Source organism: Patagioenas fasciata, chromosome 13, assembly GCF_037038585.1.
Source record: "Patagioenas fasciata isolate bPatFas1 chromosome 13, bPatFas1.hap1, whole genome shotgun sequence".
NCBI classification, from domain to species: Eukaryota; Metazoa; Chordata; class Aves; order Columbiformes; family Columbidae; genus Patagioenas; species Patagioenas fasciata.
The window spans coordinates 15216887-15234185 of NC_092532.1; the positions used below are offsets into that span (position 1 = coordinate 15216887).

The following is a 17299-nucleotide window of genomic DNA, read 5'->3' on the forward strand; positions in this document are numbered from 1 at the left end:
GGGATCACCCTCCATAAGTGCTCCCAAGACTGGATGCTCTTGTGTTGCTTATATTCACATAGTTATTACATATCCATTACAATTTTTGAAAAATTTTACATGCAATACATCTATACTAAGAAATAACTTATGATGTTAGTTGTAATTGTTCAGTTTTTCACTTACAATGCATCTATTAATTATTAGTTACATGTAAACTAAGCACTCTGCTTCTGAACAATGTATTACTTAATCTTCTGTCTCCTTCTTGTCATGTAGAAGGATGTAAAACTTGAAAAATATCCCTTCATTTTTGCAGGTGGTCAGAAAGCATTTGTCATGTCAATTGGCTAATGATGGATACGTCTTTTGTAACTTAATCAGAGTTTACATTAATTTAGCAGCTTTTCTTCAGCCTCTCCGGCCAAACAAAGCCCGGTTTCCAGAGAAGCCCACCTACCTGGTAGTTAGCAAAGTCATGTGGCTGCAGCACTTAATTAAAAGCCGATATAAATTCCAGTAAGGATGCGGGGAGGAGGACATTGAGGCAGAGAGCGGTAGCAGCGCTCCCAGCGAGCCCAGTGGAGCAGCGACTGGCAAACCCCCTTTCCGCTAGGAGAGGTCAGTGCTTAAGCGGGAAGGGTCTGGGGGTGTTGGGGTGCAATTCCCATGGCTGTGGGGCTCCCCAGCAAAGAGCCGGGCAGTTTTGTGGGGATGGGGAGGTGAGGAGAGCTCAGGGCTGCTGGAGCCAGGGCTGGAGCCCCAAGGCGGCCAATGCAGCAGTCATTGGGTTTTGTGGGACTTGGCTGCTGGCAGTGACTGAGGATCCCCCTGCCGACCCCTGTTCCCCAGCCTCACCCTGTGCTCAGCATTACGGCTTCATCTTCATCTTCCTCCCTTCTGCTGGATCCCCTCGTGAGCAGGGAGGGGGAAACAAGGCCTGCACTGGGGGCAGGTGAAAACCGCAGGCTGGTCCAACTAGGGGGGCACCTCGTGATCATGTACCCATGTCCCAGGAAAGGGAACTTTGCATCCCAACGCTTCCCACACAGACGCCATGCGGCCAAGTGTTGGCAGGATTTTCAGGTGACTGGGTGGCACAGAGGGGCCTGAGACCCCTGGGAGGGTCTTAGCTATGACATCCAGCCCATTGCTGCTGTCCTTAGGCAAGACCACATCCCCGCCTGCTCTTTCTGCCAGTCCCTGCATTACACTTTATCTTCTCAAAGCCCCACGTTTATTGTGGCCAAACCCTGTGGTTTGGTTGCCAAAGGAGTTGTAGCAAAGCAGTTCCTCCTTTCCCAGGGACTTTTGGGGAGATTTCTGTTCCAGCTGCAATGTGCAGGAGGTCTCCCATGTTTCAACCATGTGATGTTGCTTTGTTGTAAACTCACCCAGAAGGCTAAGCATGGAAAAGTGGCTCAAGGGCTGGTGGCTGAAGAGTGGGAAGAAAACATGGGACTAGGAGAAGGAGGTGTTAAGAGGAGCTAAGCAAGAAGCAGTGCTGTGCTGGGCCCTGGGCGGTGCTGCCCTCAGCGCTGCTGTGGAAAATGGCACAGGATGGAGCTGCTGGTGGGTACACAGCTGCCTCAGTGGCAGTATGCGGCGACCTGGTGATGTCCCAGCACTGGCTGTTGTCTGCAAGGTCCTGGTCACACACCCCAGCCCAGATGCAGACCAGGCAGCACATATTAGCTTGTGGTCTTTACAACCAGCGGCACTTCCACATTCTGTGAGTGCAAGTGCCTGGCAGGAGCCGTGTTGGATGTTTCAGCCGCAGCCTGTGCACACACAGACAAGGAATGCACAGCACTGCGACGGTCTGGAGGTTCTGACAGCTGTGCATGGGGCAGGGAGACCCTGAACTGCTGCAAAAAAGCTCATGTCTCAGTCCACCCTCTGCTGCTCAGCCTCTATGGCTTGATCACAAACGTGCCCACACACAGGGTGCTCCACGGCACACCTGGAGAGTCCATGTGAAGCTCCCAGGCGTGTGGTGGCCCAAGAAAGGCTCTCAAGTGCAAGAGAGCAAACAGCCTGGCGTGGCAGCTGTGCTGGCATGGCGGCTGCACTGGCACAGGCTGCCCCCTGCCAACGCCGTGCTGCTCGGGCGGTGATGCTGACCAGGAACCCTCTGCACAGGTTGTCCCCCAGGACCATGCTGAACGTGCTGCTGCTGTGCTGTGGGCTGCTGCAGGGCATCCAGGCCATCCTCAGTGCCGACCTCAGCCACAGCCACCTGCAGAAAGAGAATGGCAGGCTGGAGGGGATCGACAGAGCTCACTACTCCAGCCTGCTACAGAAAGTCAAGGAGATGTCTGCAGAGCCGGCGGGTGAGTCCTGTGGTCCCCTGTCCTCCTGCTGCCTCCCCACCAGCCGCTTGCTGATGTAGCCCCCAAAACAGAAGAGGGGACCCCACACCTGGGGTCAGACACAGGGGATCCCCTCAAAGTAGCACAGCTTCTGTCACTGTGGGAGCAGCCTCATCCCTCCCACTGCCCTGGCAGCCTGCAGGGAGTAGGGGTCTTTTGTCTGGGGGAGGGAGGGAACACAGCCATGGGAAGCAGAATCAGAGCAGGTCACCCCAGCAGTCTCCTCTCTCTGTATGTCGCAGGAGCTCTCCCCAGGTTGGGGTTTGAGCCAGTGGCCCAGGAGGTCCAAGAAGTCAATGGTGACTTTGTGCGGAGAGCCAGCACGCTGGAACCACAGGTAACGCTCCCTTAGCTTTCTGACAGACACCCCCAAAGAGTGGGGTGGCCTCGGGCCACAGCAGCCTCCTCTGTGCCCCTGGAAGCCTCCACAGAGCAGGAGCTCACCGGGCAGCGCTGTGTCTTGCCTGGCTCGGATCCCAGTCCCTGTGTTGGGGCAGCAGGCATGGCATCCTTCACTGAAGTCGAGGTTGCGCTTCAAAATAAATGTGTGCATAAAGGCCTTGAGATGTGGTGGATGAGACAGTGATGCTTGCAGAGTGCCCATGGGGCTCAGCAGTGATTTCCAATCATCTGGGCCCCAAGTTGAATGTGACAGAGCTTCCCACTGCTGGCAGCGGCAGGTTTCAGCAGCCACTCTTGGCTCTCTCACACACATTTGTTTCTGGTGTGGCGGTTCAGCACCAATCCTTTCCCTCTTCCTCCTGCTCCTCCTCTCTCCTAGGCGACATCTGCAGAACTGCAAGCCGAAGGGCGAGAAGCGCGCGCCCCCCGCCGCTGCATCCGCCTCCTCGAGTCCTGCCTTGGCCAGCAGCAGGTCCCCTGCTGTGACCCCTGCGCCACCTGCTACTGCCGCTTCTTCAACTCCGTTTGCTACTGCCGAAAACTCAGCACCGCTTCCTCCTGCGGCAAGAACTGACCCCCGTGCCACAGGGCCGCCTGCTCCCTGCCCGCGCGCGCTGCTGCCTCCTCCGTAGCTCTAATAAACCAGCCGATAGCAAAACCTGTCAACGAGCAGGAAGGGTTGAATGTATTTGGTTGGGATTTCAGGTGAGAGGGGTGGCAGCATGGCCGGGGTACCCGTGCCCAGGTGAGCACTGTGTCCACATGGCCAAGAGTCCAGGGTACCTCCACATCAAACAAGCATCTCCTGGAGGGCCCTTCCTGGCTGGATGAGTGGTCTCCCAGCAGGAGGGGTACAGGTATCACCCCCAGCACAGAGCATCACCTCCTCCACCGCTAACCCATATGCCACCACGGGGTAAAATGACGCTGTGAAGAGCCCTAAAAACCCACAGGTGGGTGCCAGGGGAAAACCTCAAGCCTAGTGCACAGGTGAAGAGATGGCTGAGGGGGGCTTCAGCCTGTTCCCTGGCAATGGAGGAGGTCGCATGGGGGAGTGTGGCGGGCACAGCGGCCCCGGGCCTGCCATCCCCGCTGCTGTTGGCCGCCACCATGCTGCTCTCCACCACTATCTCCTCAGGCTTTTCTTGGGTTCCAGTATAAGTTGGGGAATGACCTATTAGAGAGCAGTGTAAGGGAAAGCGACCTGGGGGTCCTGGTGGACAGCAGGGTGACCATGAGCCAGCACTGGGCCCTTGTGGCCAGGAAGGCCAATGGTACCTGGAGTGGATTAGAAAGGGGTGGTCAGTAGGTCAGAGAGGTTCTCCTGCCCCTCTACTCTGCCCTGGAGAGACCACATCTGGAATATTGTGTCCAGTTCTGGGCCCCTCAGTTCCAGAAGGACAGGGAACTGCTGGAGAGAGTCCAGCACAGGGCAACGAAGATGATGGAGTGGAGCATCTCCTGTGTGAGGAAAGGCTGAGGGAGCTGGGGCTCTTGAGCTTGGAGGAGACTGGGGGGTGACCTCATTAATGTTTATAAATATATAAAGGGTGAGTGTTAGGAGGATGGAGCCAGGCTCTTATTGGTGACAACCAATGATAGGACAAGGGGCAATGGTAACAACTGGAACACAGGAGGTTCCACTTAAATATGAGAAGAAACTTCTTCACGGTGAGGGTGGTGGAGCACAGGACCAGGCTGCCCAGGGAGGTTGTGGAGTCTCCTTCTCTGCAGACATTCAAACCTGCCTGGACACCTTCCTGGGTAATCTCATCACAGAATCACAGAATGTCAGGGATTGGAAGGGACCTCGAAAGATCATCTAGTCCAATCCCCCCACCAGAGGAGGAACACCTACATGATGTTACATACATCATCTATCCACCTCGCTATGTCCTCATAAAACGCTATGAGGTTGGTCAAGCACTACTTCCCCTTGGACAAACTGTGCTGACTGCCCCTAATGACCCTCTTATCCTTGATACGCCTTGAGATGGCACCAAGGACAAGTTTTTCCATCAATCTGGGTGTTCCTGCTCCGGCGGGCGGATTGGACCGCATGATCTTTGGAGGTCCCTTCCAAGCCCTCACATTCTGCGACTCCGTGACTCTCTCTTTCTGTGAAGGAGGGCGGGGTGAAGCGCTCGCAGCGTCATCACGTACGCGCCGTGCGCGGGTCACGTGAGGCGCTGGGGGTGGGTCGGCGGGAGGGGGGGATTAGTTCTGTCTGGTCGCCATGTCGTCGTTCCCCGAGCTATATTTTAATGTGGACAACGGCTACCTGGAAGGGCTAGTGCGCGGCTTTAAGGCTGGGGTGCTCCGGCAAGGGGACTACGTGAACCTGGTGCAGTGTGAGAGCCTGGAGGGTGAGTGGCGGTGGCGCTGCGAGGCGGGCGGGGGCACCCCCTGTGCGGAGGGGAGGCCTGGCCGGTTCGCTGAGGGGAAAGCCCGGCTGGGGTGAGGGTGGAAGGGCGGTGGGGAGGTGCGGGGCTGCGTGACAGTGGGAAAAGGGCCCACAGCGGTGTTTTTAAGGCGTTATCCCCTCTTCACCGTTTGGCTGAGCAGGCACTTGGTCCTTCCCCCCCGGCTGCTGTCCCTGAGCTCAGCTGACTCGGTTTCCCGTGTGATTGCAACAGCTGATGCGGCGGTTTGAGGAAGCTTAAGCTCCCGGTTACTTCGAGGTGGCCACGTAGCTGTGGTGCGTATCCTGTGGTTTCTGGGAGTCTGGCTGGTTTGTCAGGCTTCTTCAGCGCTTTCGCTTCCTAAATAGCAGGCAGCACAGGAAGCCTTTTTAAATCCAGAAGTAAGATTATTGGGGTAACTTAATCCCTGATACCCAGGATCAGTTTTTCAAGAGATTAGGTCATCTAGGGAAATACCTACTGTTATTGAAGGATTACTAGGGAAAAAATTCTGGTGCAGATGTTAATAAGTTCACTGGTGAACTACCCTCCCCTTGTAATCTTGAGGTCTCTTTCCAGGCTAATTCCAACTTCCAGCCATTGTTTCTTTTGTAGATCAGTGTGTACAAACCTGGAGAGCTGTGAAGGTTTTGCGCAGTGATGCTCATTACCTGTGGTCAGCTCATCATCTCAATTAGACTATGCTAAACTATTCCTGTGTATCAGTGGCCTTCTTAACAGTTTTCGTTCCTTGGTGTCCAGAACCTGGATCACAAATCACAAAGATCAGAACCAGATCTCTGTTGAAATAGATGAGAAACATACCTATCCAGAGAGATTGGTTGTTTTGGTCAATGGAACTATAACTGTTGGATCATTCTTTATTCTGAAAATACTAGTTAAGCATCAGCTTTATCTTGAAGATCATCGCTGAGGAATTTAAATTAAATTGAGTGTCTAGAGGGATCCTTGGCCAGCTGAACCCTGGATCCAAGTTACCTGGAGCTGCTCACACAAATGTTAACAGAATGGGAACAGAATGTTGTGATGTGCCTCAGTCTCTACCTTAAAAATACTCAGGATATTTTTGCTTTGGAGAGGAGCCCGCTTTCAGCTGGACATTTTTGCAGCTCTCTCCTTGCAGCAGTCTCTGATGTTCTTGCTGTTGAGCCCAGGGCCTGAAGGAGGGCAGTGGGAGGTATTCCTCTTCTCTGGCTATTCAGAATTCTCAGCATACTTTAAACTATCACTTTATCACCTTCCCTGCAGATAACTTCCTCTTTGGAGTCTTTATGTGTTCATAGCTTCTCTTTTTTCACCCTTCCTTGCCTTCTGAGCCAAGTCATGTAAATGTAAGTCTCCCTTGGAATGGTGTTTTCTGCGTTTGGAATGAGTTTGTTTGGAGTTCCCATATGTTTGTCTCAATGTTATTACTGTCTCATCCCTGACAGCTCTCTGGTGGCTGCTGCTGTACTCCTCGTCAGGCTCTGTTCAGAGCTTGAAGGCAGTTCTGAGTTCACTGCCAATCTCATCCCTTCTCCACTTGCCTTTCTGTACCTCTGTGCTCTTGCAGAAGGATTTTCCTTCAAAGGAATGTTGCTCTTGGCCACTTACACAGGGCTGTGGTCACACCATTTCTTTCATCTGTCGCTTTAGTTCTACTTTTCCCATTTCAGTGCCCGTTTTCTGTGCTCCACAGATGTTTAACATGCATTCTTTCTCTCCCAGGTGCTTGTCTGCCCTAAGTCCAGACAGTGGCTAGCTTTTTAGCAGCCGGAATAAGTACTTGGGTGTGAAATATTCATACATTTTTCTGTATCATTTCTGTTTTGTCTTTGCTGTTGCCTATTGAGTGCGAGTCTGGCTCTGCAGTTAGTCCCAGTCCTGGAGCAAATTATCACCTTGGCTGTGGAGAAATCCTGAAGGACCAAGGCTGTTCTGGGACTGGCCCTGAGAACTGGGTGTTTGGCTGGTCACTGGTATTGACATTGCTCAGAGGATGTTGTGCTTCAAGGTCTGAAATGCTGCTCCCTCTTGTGTGTTTGGGTCTCTCTGGAAGCACAATGGAATTGACTTCTCTGTTTCAGGGTTTAGACTCACCCCTTAGTGCTGCCAAAAGGAAGAGGTCAGGCTTTTCTGTGTGGTCCTCAGTTTTTTCTGCTTGTCTGATCTCAAAGGGGGCAGATTTGAGCTCTCACATCTTGATGAGTCAGAAATAGAGGTAAATAGGCTCTCTATGATCAGGCAGGCTGGGCTGGCTTTAAGAAGGGTCAGGAAAACATGACCAGCATGGAGGGGAGGGTGTGAGAGCTGTTTTGGTTTAAGGTTTCTCTTGAAACCCTCGGCAAGAATATGTTTAATCCTTTATTTCAGCTCCGAAAGTCCAGGTGCTTTAGTTGTCTCTCAGCAGGAGGTCCTTGTGTGCTGTACCCCCGTGCTGGGTATTGCTTGGAACCTACTTGGCCCTCTCTGTTGTAGCCAATTCCTGCTTCTGACACAAGGTGTCAGTGAAGGACTTAGAGCTGCTTTCCTCTGTTTCAGCAGTGTAGGCATAGATCTGTTCTTGAGTGGAGTCTGTTTTGGATAATAAGTTTATGAATCACCCAGATTTCTGCTGTCAAAAGGGTGGTGAGCCATCTCTGGCTCCAAAAAGCCACAGTAGCCTGTCAAAGGTCTGGTACCATCTCTGGAGAATAAAAAGCTGTTGATGCAGTTGGACAGTGGTGCTGCCTTTTAAGAAGCAGAGCTCAGTCTGAGACCGGAATGTAGGTTATCAGCAGGCCAATGTGATAGAGGCTATTAGTAAGGTGGAATCCAGCAGCAGGACGTGTCACCTTCTAGCTGGATAATGAGGCTGTGAAACAGCCACCGGGGAAGCAGCAGAGAGTTGGCTCAAAGTTGTTAGTGTGGGCCATTGCTGGGAGAGGCTTCCAAACACTGCGTGTTTCCACCACCACCTCTCTGTGTGTGTTCCTGCTCTGTCTGTGCAGTTGGCTTGACTGGGGACTTGCACACCATATGGAACCAGTGGTGTGCATGTGGAGGTATGGGATCTGTCTGGTCTTCGGCTTAAGCTGTGTGTGAAACTAGTCTTGTGCCCCTGCAGGGGTCTGTCATGTTTTATTTGTGCATCTCAGCCTGCAGTTTAGCAGTCTGCTGTGGATTTGTCCTGTGAATACTCTTAGGTTTTTGGTCTGCTGTCCCACTACAGCAGCTGGAGGGCACAGAGGTCTGCCTGGATGGTATCCTCACATGTGCTGAAGCCCTGTTTCCTGTCAAATGTGTCTGTAGTGATACACAATGAGCACTAAACTCTTGATAAAGGGCTGGATGGTATGGAATCAACCAAGACTGGACAGGTTGGTTGGTTGGTTTTTGAGTTTGAAGAGTATTTTCAGGGTTGCCCTACATAGTCCTTGCTGCCCAGAAGGGAAGTGCTGCTTTCAGTCAGCTCAGGAGTGGATTGATAAAGGCTTGCTGTCCTAAATGCCTCTTCAGTGTAAAGACATCCGCTTCTCCCCCACTCTGTCCTCTTCCCTCTTTCTCCATGCAGAGAAGAGGTGATGAAATATATTGAAGTGTACTGAGCCCATGGGTGATCCACTTTGGGTGAAGTCTGTCTGTCTTCCTGTTGTCTCACCGCAGGACAGCTGGACGCACTGGAGCAATGACCTGGCTGAGCAGAGCTATGGGCTCTTGCCTCCAACAAGTGGATGTTGGGGAGTGTGTCCTATGTGCATCAGGCTTCTGCTGAGTGCAGTGTGTGCTTTTGCTTTCACGGTCCCAAGGATTTTTTTTCTCCCCTCTTTGCTTTGTGGTGTTACGTACTGAGTGCTCTCCATATCTCCTTTCACTGAGAGAAGAGGGGAAGAGGCTGTGCTATCCTTCTCTCTTCCATTTTATCACTGTGGTGCTGGAATTTGGGCCCCAAAAGGCTGGAGCTGGCTTCTCTTTCAGCTTAACTGTGTGGGCAGTGTGTCCTCTCTTGTGTAGAGAAGCTGTGTTCCTATCAGAGCTACAGACTACCTACAAGAGTGCTTTTGGCACCTTGGTCCATGGTGGAACTCATGGTATTCTCCTGGGTGTGGAGGGAAAGGGATGGATCCTTTCCTATGCAGCTCCTTTGCTGTACAACCAAGCAAGGAGAAACCACTTGATGGTCCTCAAGTGTGGTCGTGCTTCAATCCATCTTGAACTCTGAGAATGGTTCAGTCCAAACCCCGAACTTGATGGTGTAGAAGCCAAACCAGAATGTGGTAGGGACCTTTTGAACGCATGAGAATGATGCTCTCTGTCTCCTGACATCTTGGAGCCCTTTGTGGAAAGCTGACCCTTGCTTGCTGGGACTGTGCAGGGGGACTGGCCCTGTCCCCAAGAGCTGTCCCCAGATGAGGCAGAGCGTATGGGAAGGGTGAGACTTGAGGAGGGTACAGACCATTCCTGTCCCGTGATTGCTGGTGCTTGTGCCACAACAGAGCAGTAGTCAGAAGGCTGTCCTGCTGATCTCGGGGCTTTGTCCTGTGTCTTCCAGTGTAACTGCTCACTGGGGCTGGTTAATCAGCTGTCCTGTTAAAACAAGCTCAAGGAAATCACTATTTATTGGAAGAAAGATGGCACTTCCATGGCCTGCTAAATCATGGTGGCAAACAAACACTGTGGTCTCTGGCTTCCTGCAGGGTTCAGCAGAGGCTCTTTGCTGTTTGTTCTGGCCTCTTTAACTGGGCAGAGACCTGCTTCATAGCTTCTCTGAGCTAAACTTCAAGCAGCAGCTGAGGTCAGTTTCTCAGCACTGGTGCAGCTTCAACCCTTGTTTGGGTCCTGCCCCTCATTAGAAGATGATGGTGTCTGGATTTCCTGGCAGGTATTTCCACTTGGCAGCCTGTTGGTGCTTTCCTCTTGTTTTTCATCTGCTGTTGACTCCTGCAGTGTAAGACTGTTTTCTGCCTTGTTTCTCTTAGCTTCTGAATGATTTGTTGCCTCTCAAACCACTGCACTAGGTGCTGGGACAATGTCCTGTTGGTATATGTACTGGACCTCTCATGTTACAGCTGAATTAGCGACTTAGTGTGGTCTGCTGATAGAGAAGAGAAAAAAGGGTATGTAGGGGTGAGGATGCAGGCAGATTAGGAGAGGTTACCTCACCTTCTGGAAGGATCAGGAAAGAGCTGTCTTGTTGAAGCTCTCCAAAGGAGGCAAGACGTGGCCATCCTGGATTCAAAACTCTGGGAGGGGTGAGTTTAACCCCAGGAAGGACTGGGCTAGAAACACAGGCTGCTGTTTGGTACAGAGGACATCTCAAATAAACGTGAAGAGCTAGAGGTGAACCACTGGTGAGGAAAAGGGCCAGAGAAGACATTTCTCTGTGTCCAACTATGATCCAGAGGAATTTGCTGCCTGACAGAAGAGGAGAGGTGACACGTCACTGTGGTGGTGTGCAGCCACAGAAGGGGTCTTAAATTCTAAGGGGAATGATGGGTCTCCGTGTGCTTCTTGGGTGAGATTTCAGAGAAGCAGCTTCAGGAGTGTCTATGGTGGCTATGAACAGACCGAACAGATGGTAACAAACCAGTAATGGCTGCAGCCTTCGGAATGGAGATGTGGGCAATGTAGCTGATCTGCAGAATGCTGTGTAGTCCCTCAGCTGCTTTACTGCCTCAGGCCTGGGAGATGGCAAATGGTATTTTAGTTTTTATACATACAGAGATGGCCCTGGGTGCTTTGGAGTGAGATGTTTGGATTACAAGAGATAATTGTGTGAAAACATCAGTTCAGCTTGGAAGTTGCAAAAGCTAATTCCATGCCTGTGTATGAGAAGACAAATCTGTCCTTGCCTGGAAGTGCTTGAGCCCTTAACTTAATTCAAACCTCTGCAAGGAGGATTCTGAGGAAGGAAGGGGTGGAAGGATGAGCTGGTGAGGCCATGGGTCACTGTCTGAGTAGGGCTTAGAGGACAGGCTTTGACTGACAGATGTCTGAAAGACTAAGTAATGGCTTGATTCCTTGTTATGACAAAGCAAGCTTGCAGGAGAGGATAGTAGTATTGCTGTGGATCTGAAGTCCCTCAAGAAAATGTCACCTGAAATGTTGAGGTGTGGTGTTGGCACAGTGGTGTGTTGAATTAAGTTTTGGTTGTGTTTGTGCCTCATGTACAGCCAGCTGCATCCAAACCAGAGAGCCTGATCCGAGAGCTGAAAGGAGGTGGCTGTAAGTACATGTCATGATAATCTTGAGCACTACCCTACTTGAATGCTTAGCAGCAAAAGCTGTCGTTCTGAGAAGCTGTCATGTTCTTGCACAAGGCAGCTTTCTGGGAACTGTGACCTGGCCATAATTTACCAGCTTTTGTGGGGGAGGAGGGAGAGCAAAAGCATTGTGGTAATTCAAGCCCTCCCTTGCCAAATGCTGGCTCAGTGTGTTTCTTAAAGTGCGTGAACCGCTTGGAAAAATGCCGAAACAGGCAAACGTATCTCTCAAAAGCAATGGCTGGGTTGAGGCTGTGTGCTGCTGTTAGTCAGCATCTGGAGGAACTCGCTGGGAGTGGCTGGGCTGTAGATGTAGATCTCTCCCTTTCAGCAGGCAGCTGGGGAAGAGGCATGACAGAAGACTCGCAGCCAGCGTCTCGTCGACATGCAGCGTGAGGGATCTCTGGCAGCTGCCCCTGCTGAGGTGCTGCTGTTGCTCCCAGAGGCCAACTCCAGCTGTGTCTGAACTTGTGTTAGGAAGTAGGAACTTCAGCGTTTGGAGAGCTTGAGGCTTGCTCAGCAGTGGGTCCACTTGGTAGTCACAGTGCTACTGGGACAGCTCTTCTGGCAGGGGATTTGTGAAACCACGGGATTAGTCCTTTTTATTAAAAACTTGCAAACCCCCTTGGATAAGCTCAGTGACCGGCCCAGCAGCTGGAGGAGGACAGGCTCACATAAGGCGCTGGTGCACCCTGAGATGCATTGAGTCAGTCTTTACAAATCCAGTCCAATTTTTGGAAAATATGTTCTATTCTGTCTGCTTGGATTCTAAGAGATTCAAAAGAGTTTAGTTTCTGCAGTTTGTGGCTGTCTTTCCCCATAAAAATCAATTCCAAGTGTTATATAAACGTGGCCCTTATTCCAATTGCAACATAATGATGTGCTGGCTCTTGTGCTGTGTAGTGTGGGAGCAACCCCCTCATCGAGCAGGACAAAATGCTCTGGCCAAGTAGCCCATGGGAGCTTGCCTGGAGCTGTTGAGGGAGAAACTGCGAGACACAGCATGCAGCTCTTCGGTCTCTGGTCTGAACGTGATGCAGCTCTGACCTCCTGGCAGTGAATGGTACAGCAAACTCTACTTTTTTTGTTTCTGGGTCTCTAACATCAAGTGACCTGATAGCAAGATCACTTCTTGCAGCCTCAAAAGTAAGACCAGAGTTGCAGGTCACGACACCAAAAGGAACTGATGGTTTTGGTGTAGCAGAGTTGGAGCTGAGGAAACAAGCTGAAAGCTTTGGAAGCTTCCCTCCTGAAGCAAGATATGGTAAGATATGCACTAGCTGCTTCCGCTCCAAGGTCCTATATAGCTGCAAAATAACATCACATGCATTTTTGGGCAGCTTTAGTTTACATTAGAGCTCTGCATAATTATGGAGAACTGAAAGCGGGAGGTATATTAATGTAGCTGCTACAGTCCCCTCTGCCTTCCCTTGCAGCCTGACGCTTTTTCCAGCGTCTGCCTAAAGCAAATTGATCATGCCCTTATCTGACAGTGGAACTTAATTTCAACTCGGACTCAAAGCTGGTTGTGCAAAAGCTTTCAGAAAAGGGACTGAAACTCATTAAGATGTAATTCTGGTAGATTTCCTCTCTGTGAGTATATCTTAGCTGTCAAAAATCAAGTAATTGCAAAATAGATGGGTGAGAACTCTTCACAAGCAGGGTGCTGCCCATGAGCTGGATTTTTTACAGGGTTTGGGAAGCATTACTATCAATAAGAATCCTGTGCGGGCTGCATGGAGGTGAGGAGCATTTGGAGTTTCAGCATGATCCAGTGTTTAATGTTGTGACAAGGGTCATATTGAAAACTCCACTGTCTTGAGTTATCTGGACCATGTCTTCCCACCTCAAAAACATGGTAGAACAAACCACAGCTGTTCAGCTGCAGCATAGTCCGAGAAGCAGAGATCTGGGTTAAGTTTCTGCCTTGCTTCAGTCATGGTGCTCGTTGTTGGGCAAGTAGCTTTCTTCATTGCATCCAGACTTCCTTACTAAAAGTAAGAGTACCATCAAAGTCTGGGTCCTTGCTCTGACCTCAGTGCCGTGGATGCTTGTGCCATAATGCTGAGGACTCGCACAGTTCACTGGAAGGGAAAGGCCGCCTCAGTACTCCTGCTTCAAAGAAACCAGGGGGAAATGTCTTTTTGTTTTTTCTGGACAGTGTGTTCACATCTGGTTTGACTAAACTCTTCTAGCTACTCTCCTTTCCCCATAAAGGTCTTGAATCCCTGGGAGGGTGTTTGCCGAACTGACCCTCTGAGGCGAAGCTGGAGGAAGATGAACGTTATGTACCAGAGCAACTAGTAGAGCTTTGAGGAGTAGGCTTATATGACGTTCCTCAGTTCTGGATTCAGTTTTTCCATAGAGACATTTAAATGCTTTTGGCTCTAATAGGGCTTTTATCTTGACAGAGCTCAGCATGTTGTGGTTGCTTGTTGGCCAGGACTGCGGCTTGGTTGGGCACCTGACCTACAGCAAGGGTAATGGAAGAAACGAAAGTTTCTTCTACTTGGAACTGGGAGGGGGAAAGGCTTCTGAGCATGGTCCTCCATCCTGGGCAGTGGTTGCCCATACGAGATGGATTTAAATGGCCTTCATCTTCACCAGCCCCTCTCTGCCTCTTGATGCCTGACTTGTCTTTATTAGTGCAATTATCTGGACTGACTTGATAATGTAATAACTAGCTGCTTTATAATTTCAAGGTTGCTGTTTATGTCTCTGACTTTGAAAGTTTTTCAGATCCCTCCACATCACTAGTACCTGAGGAAACTTGCTTGTGGGTGCAGATAGGTTCTTGGTTGTGATTGCTTCGGAGAAGCCTTCAACCAGGACCATTTAGGCTAGAAGAAGTGCTTAATAAGTGTGTGTTTTTGTTTCGTTGTGTGGGTTTGTGTGTGTTTGTTTGTTTTTGTTTTTTAGACTACTAGCAAATACTTCCTAGAAAATCAGTAGCTTTCCACCTTGATCAAGCATAGTGGACAGGAGGCACAGGTGTGTGCTCGGTTACACAGAGTGTGTCACAGTTCACTCTTTAAGATGGGGCAAGGCTGATATGTTGAAACACTGAGCCTTTGCTGCATTTGGACTGTCTGTGATAAAACCAAGCGCAAATGTTGAGTGGATGACTTACCACATGGGTTTTGTATAGGTGATCTTTCAGAGAAGAGAATGCCCAGAGAAGTGCTGAGCAACAGCTTTCTTGGGTATGCTCGAAAAAAATCCCAACCCCAACACAAACCCTGTAGAGTGGAATTATTCTTTCTTTTTTCAGACTTGAAACTGCACCTCCAGAGCACAGATTATGGGAACTTCCTGGCCAATGAAGCCTCCCCGCTCACCGTCTCTGTCATAGATGACAAGCTGAAGGAGAAGATGGTGGTGGAATTTCGTCACATGAGGAACCATGCATATGAGCCCCTAGCAAGTTTTCTGGACTTCATCACGTGAGTACCAGCTGTTCAAGAGCAGCGTTTGAAATGCCGATGTTCTTCCAGACTTGAGGGCTCTCAGAGCAGCTTTTGACACTCAGCTGTGATGTTCTGTGCAGCTTCTTGAATGAAACTGTTTTGGTTGTATATGGAGATCTCAAACCAGCACCACAGTATCAATACCCTGTTTCCCCAAAAATAAGACAGCGTCTTATATTAACCTTTGCTCCAAAATATTTTACTTTTTTACCTGCGTAGCTGCCTGGACACTACTTAAATTGTCTTTTTTAAATGAACTGTAACCAGGGCTTATTTTTGGAGTGGGGCTTATATTTCAAGCATCCTGACAAATCATGCTAGGGCTTATTTTCAGGGTAGGTCTTACTTTCAGGGAAACAGGGTATGTTGTTAAAGACTTCTGCTCCCAGGGTTTGTGTGCTTCCTTGCTGCATAGTTGCCTTCCACTGCAGAATTGTTTCAGTCTCTAATAGAGCTGTCACTTCCCCTTGTCCCTTGCATTAAATGTTCCTGGGATTTTTATAATGTGATCCTGCTGCAGAACATACACGTGCTATGCATGTGCATGACAGCAGTTGCCTGACCCACCGAGGTTGATCAGCCTTTGTCAGGGCTGCTGTGATCCTACCATCCCACTCCAGGGGCTGTAGGCCTTCCTCCAATCCCAAAGCAGATTGGTTCAGGGATTTAAACTGGACAAAAATTGAACAACTTTTCTCTTTTGGGGTTAATCTTTGTCTGATTTATTTCTCAACCAGCTCAGTGGGATCCAACAAACACCAGAACTAGGGCAAGGGAGGGCCTGGAATGTGCAACAGAGAAAGACAGGGCTGCAGCAGCCTCAGCACATCTCTCTCAGTGCATGAAAAGATATGGGATGGGTGCACTTCCATGGCAGTTTCAGCTGATGTGAAAAGCTTGAAATAGTGCAGTGTTCTCACAAGTATCTTCTCCTAGCGGTTTTGCACAACCCTCTGCTTCCCTGTGCTCTTGTTTTAATCAGTCATAAAATGAACTTGCTAGCCTTGATGGGATGCCAGTTGTGCTAGTTTGCATCTGAAACATGGAAGTAAAACTGTCTTTTTTCCTTTCTGTAGTGTGTGTTCCTGTAAGCTCTAGTTTGGCTTGCAGGCCAGTGGCCTTCTCTAACCAGTAAGGAGATATAGATGGACAATAGTGAATTTCTTGTTCAACAGAACATGACTTTAACTTGCATCTCTGAGAAGATGATCTACTAACATTGTGAAGCTTCCCATGTGCATCCCAAATAGTTGGAGTGGAGAGCAGTTCTGTTCAGAGGCTGACAGTGAGTACTTGTGCCATTAGCCTTCATGTTACCCAGGCTTGTGTGTGGGCAGTGTCTTTAGAGGTGTTTGGCCAAAGGATGTTGGCAGTGCTGGGGGTGATGTTGTCCCTGTGCACACAAGAGGTTCTGCGTCATCCTGCTTGCCCTGGGTGACGCTGGGACAAGCCTGTGCCACTTCATCTTCCACTCTGGCTGGACACACAGTCATGATGGGGTGATTTATCTTTGCCTTTTCAACATGACTCTTTCCCACTCCTTTATTTTAGGGTAGTTAATGAAACTTGAGCAGGAAATGGTAAAGACAGTTCAGGGCAAGTGAGGTACCAGGTGGTCAGAAGAAGAAATTGTACTCGACCAAATGTGTCCATGTGCTAAAACTATACAGGCTGAACTGAAATAGAAAATGGTAGAAAGATATGGAAAGTTTTTGCAGGGTTGCCTCCTGCAGGAGGAAAGCTTAAGTTCACTGGGACTCTTGGGAGTCGCATTGGATTGTAAACAGAGATTTTTCAAAATTGAGTGGAATTGCAGGAGGTGTATCTGGCTTAAAATGGAAAGAAATGTTTTGTAGCATGTCCACTTCAGCTCTGAAATTCACTACTGCCTTTGTGTAAGTACTTATATTTTTTGCCTTATTTTAAATTTTGGGTAACCTTGCACAAGACAGGCCCATTGAGCCTGGGTAAACACTTGGGTACCGTCTCACCAAGAGTGGCCAAGGTGTAGATGGCTGGTGCCAGGCGGTGGATCAAGCATTTAAAAAACAGTGAGGTTTTCTCCTTCATGAATGTCCTGCTGGACCTCTGGGCTGGTTTTGAGTTGATTGACAGGTGACTGTTATGCTTGTTCTTGGAGGCTGCTCAGATCTTGATGCAGGGTACATTGCTGAGAAGATGTGGGGAGCTGTCTGATCTCAGGAGAAGACACAGTCTTTGTCCCCTCTGGCTGCTCCAGAGCCAACCTGCCTAAGCTGTGCCATTCATCCCCACGTGGGATCATGCTATGTCATTTCTCTTTTCTCTTCTAAGTGGCCCATGAGCTAGGTGAGGACACTGGAAGGAGAAGCAGCAATGGCAATGGCGCTGGGGCTCTGGAGACCTAGGAGGATGTCTGTGTTGGTGAGCTCTCCTTGCCCAGCTCCGAGGAGACG

The 17299-nt window shown here is 49.8% G+C and overlaps 2 protein-coding genes across 2 annotated transcripts in view; both read left to right on the top strand.

Moving 5' to 3' along the window:
- Nucleotides 1-492: 492 nt before the first annotated feature.
- On the top strand, nt 493-3419 carry AGRP (agouti related neuropeptide). Its single transcript, XM_065848495.2, has 4 exons — nt 493-600; nt 2122-2312; nt 2594-2688; nt 3133-3419. The coding sequence occupies exons 2-4, from the start codon at nt 2138-2140 to the stop codon at nt 3325-3327; spliced, it is 465 nt and encodes a 154-aa protein (XP_065704567.1). The 5' UTR covers nt 493-600; nt 2122-2137; the 3' UTR covers nt 3328-3419.
- Nucleotides 3420-4951: 1532 nt separating this feature from the next.
- The window catches only part of ATP6V0D1 (ATPase H+ transporting V0 subunit d1), a 33770-nt gene continuing 21422 nt past the window's right edge, over nt 4952-17299 (top strand). The window contains exons 1-2 of the mRNA XM_065848085.2: nt 4952-5119; nt 14669-14840. Coding sequence (XP_065704157.1) covers nt 4990-5119; nt 14669-14840 — 302 coding nt within the window. The 5' untranslated portion in view covers nt 4952-4989. The remainder of the gene's footprint in view (nt 5120-14668; nt 14841-17299) is intronic.

What these genes read in the sequence shown, in the direction of transcription:
- AGRP (XM_065848495.2), top strand. Translation starts at nt 2,138, where the DNA reads ATGCTGAACGTGCTGCTGCTGTGCTGTGGGCTGCTGCAGGGCATCCAG. An exon ending in GATGTCTGCAGAGCCGGCGG is followed by an intron (nt 2,313 to 2,593) that starts GTGAGTCCTGTG and finishes TGTATGTCGCAG; the next exon opens with GAGCTCTCCCCAGGTTGGGG. An exon ending in CCAGCACGCTGGAACCACAG is followed by an intron (nt 2,689 to 3,132) that starts GTAACGCTCCCT and finishes CCTCTCTCCTAG; the next exon opens with GCGACATCTGCAGAACTGCA.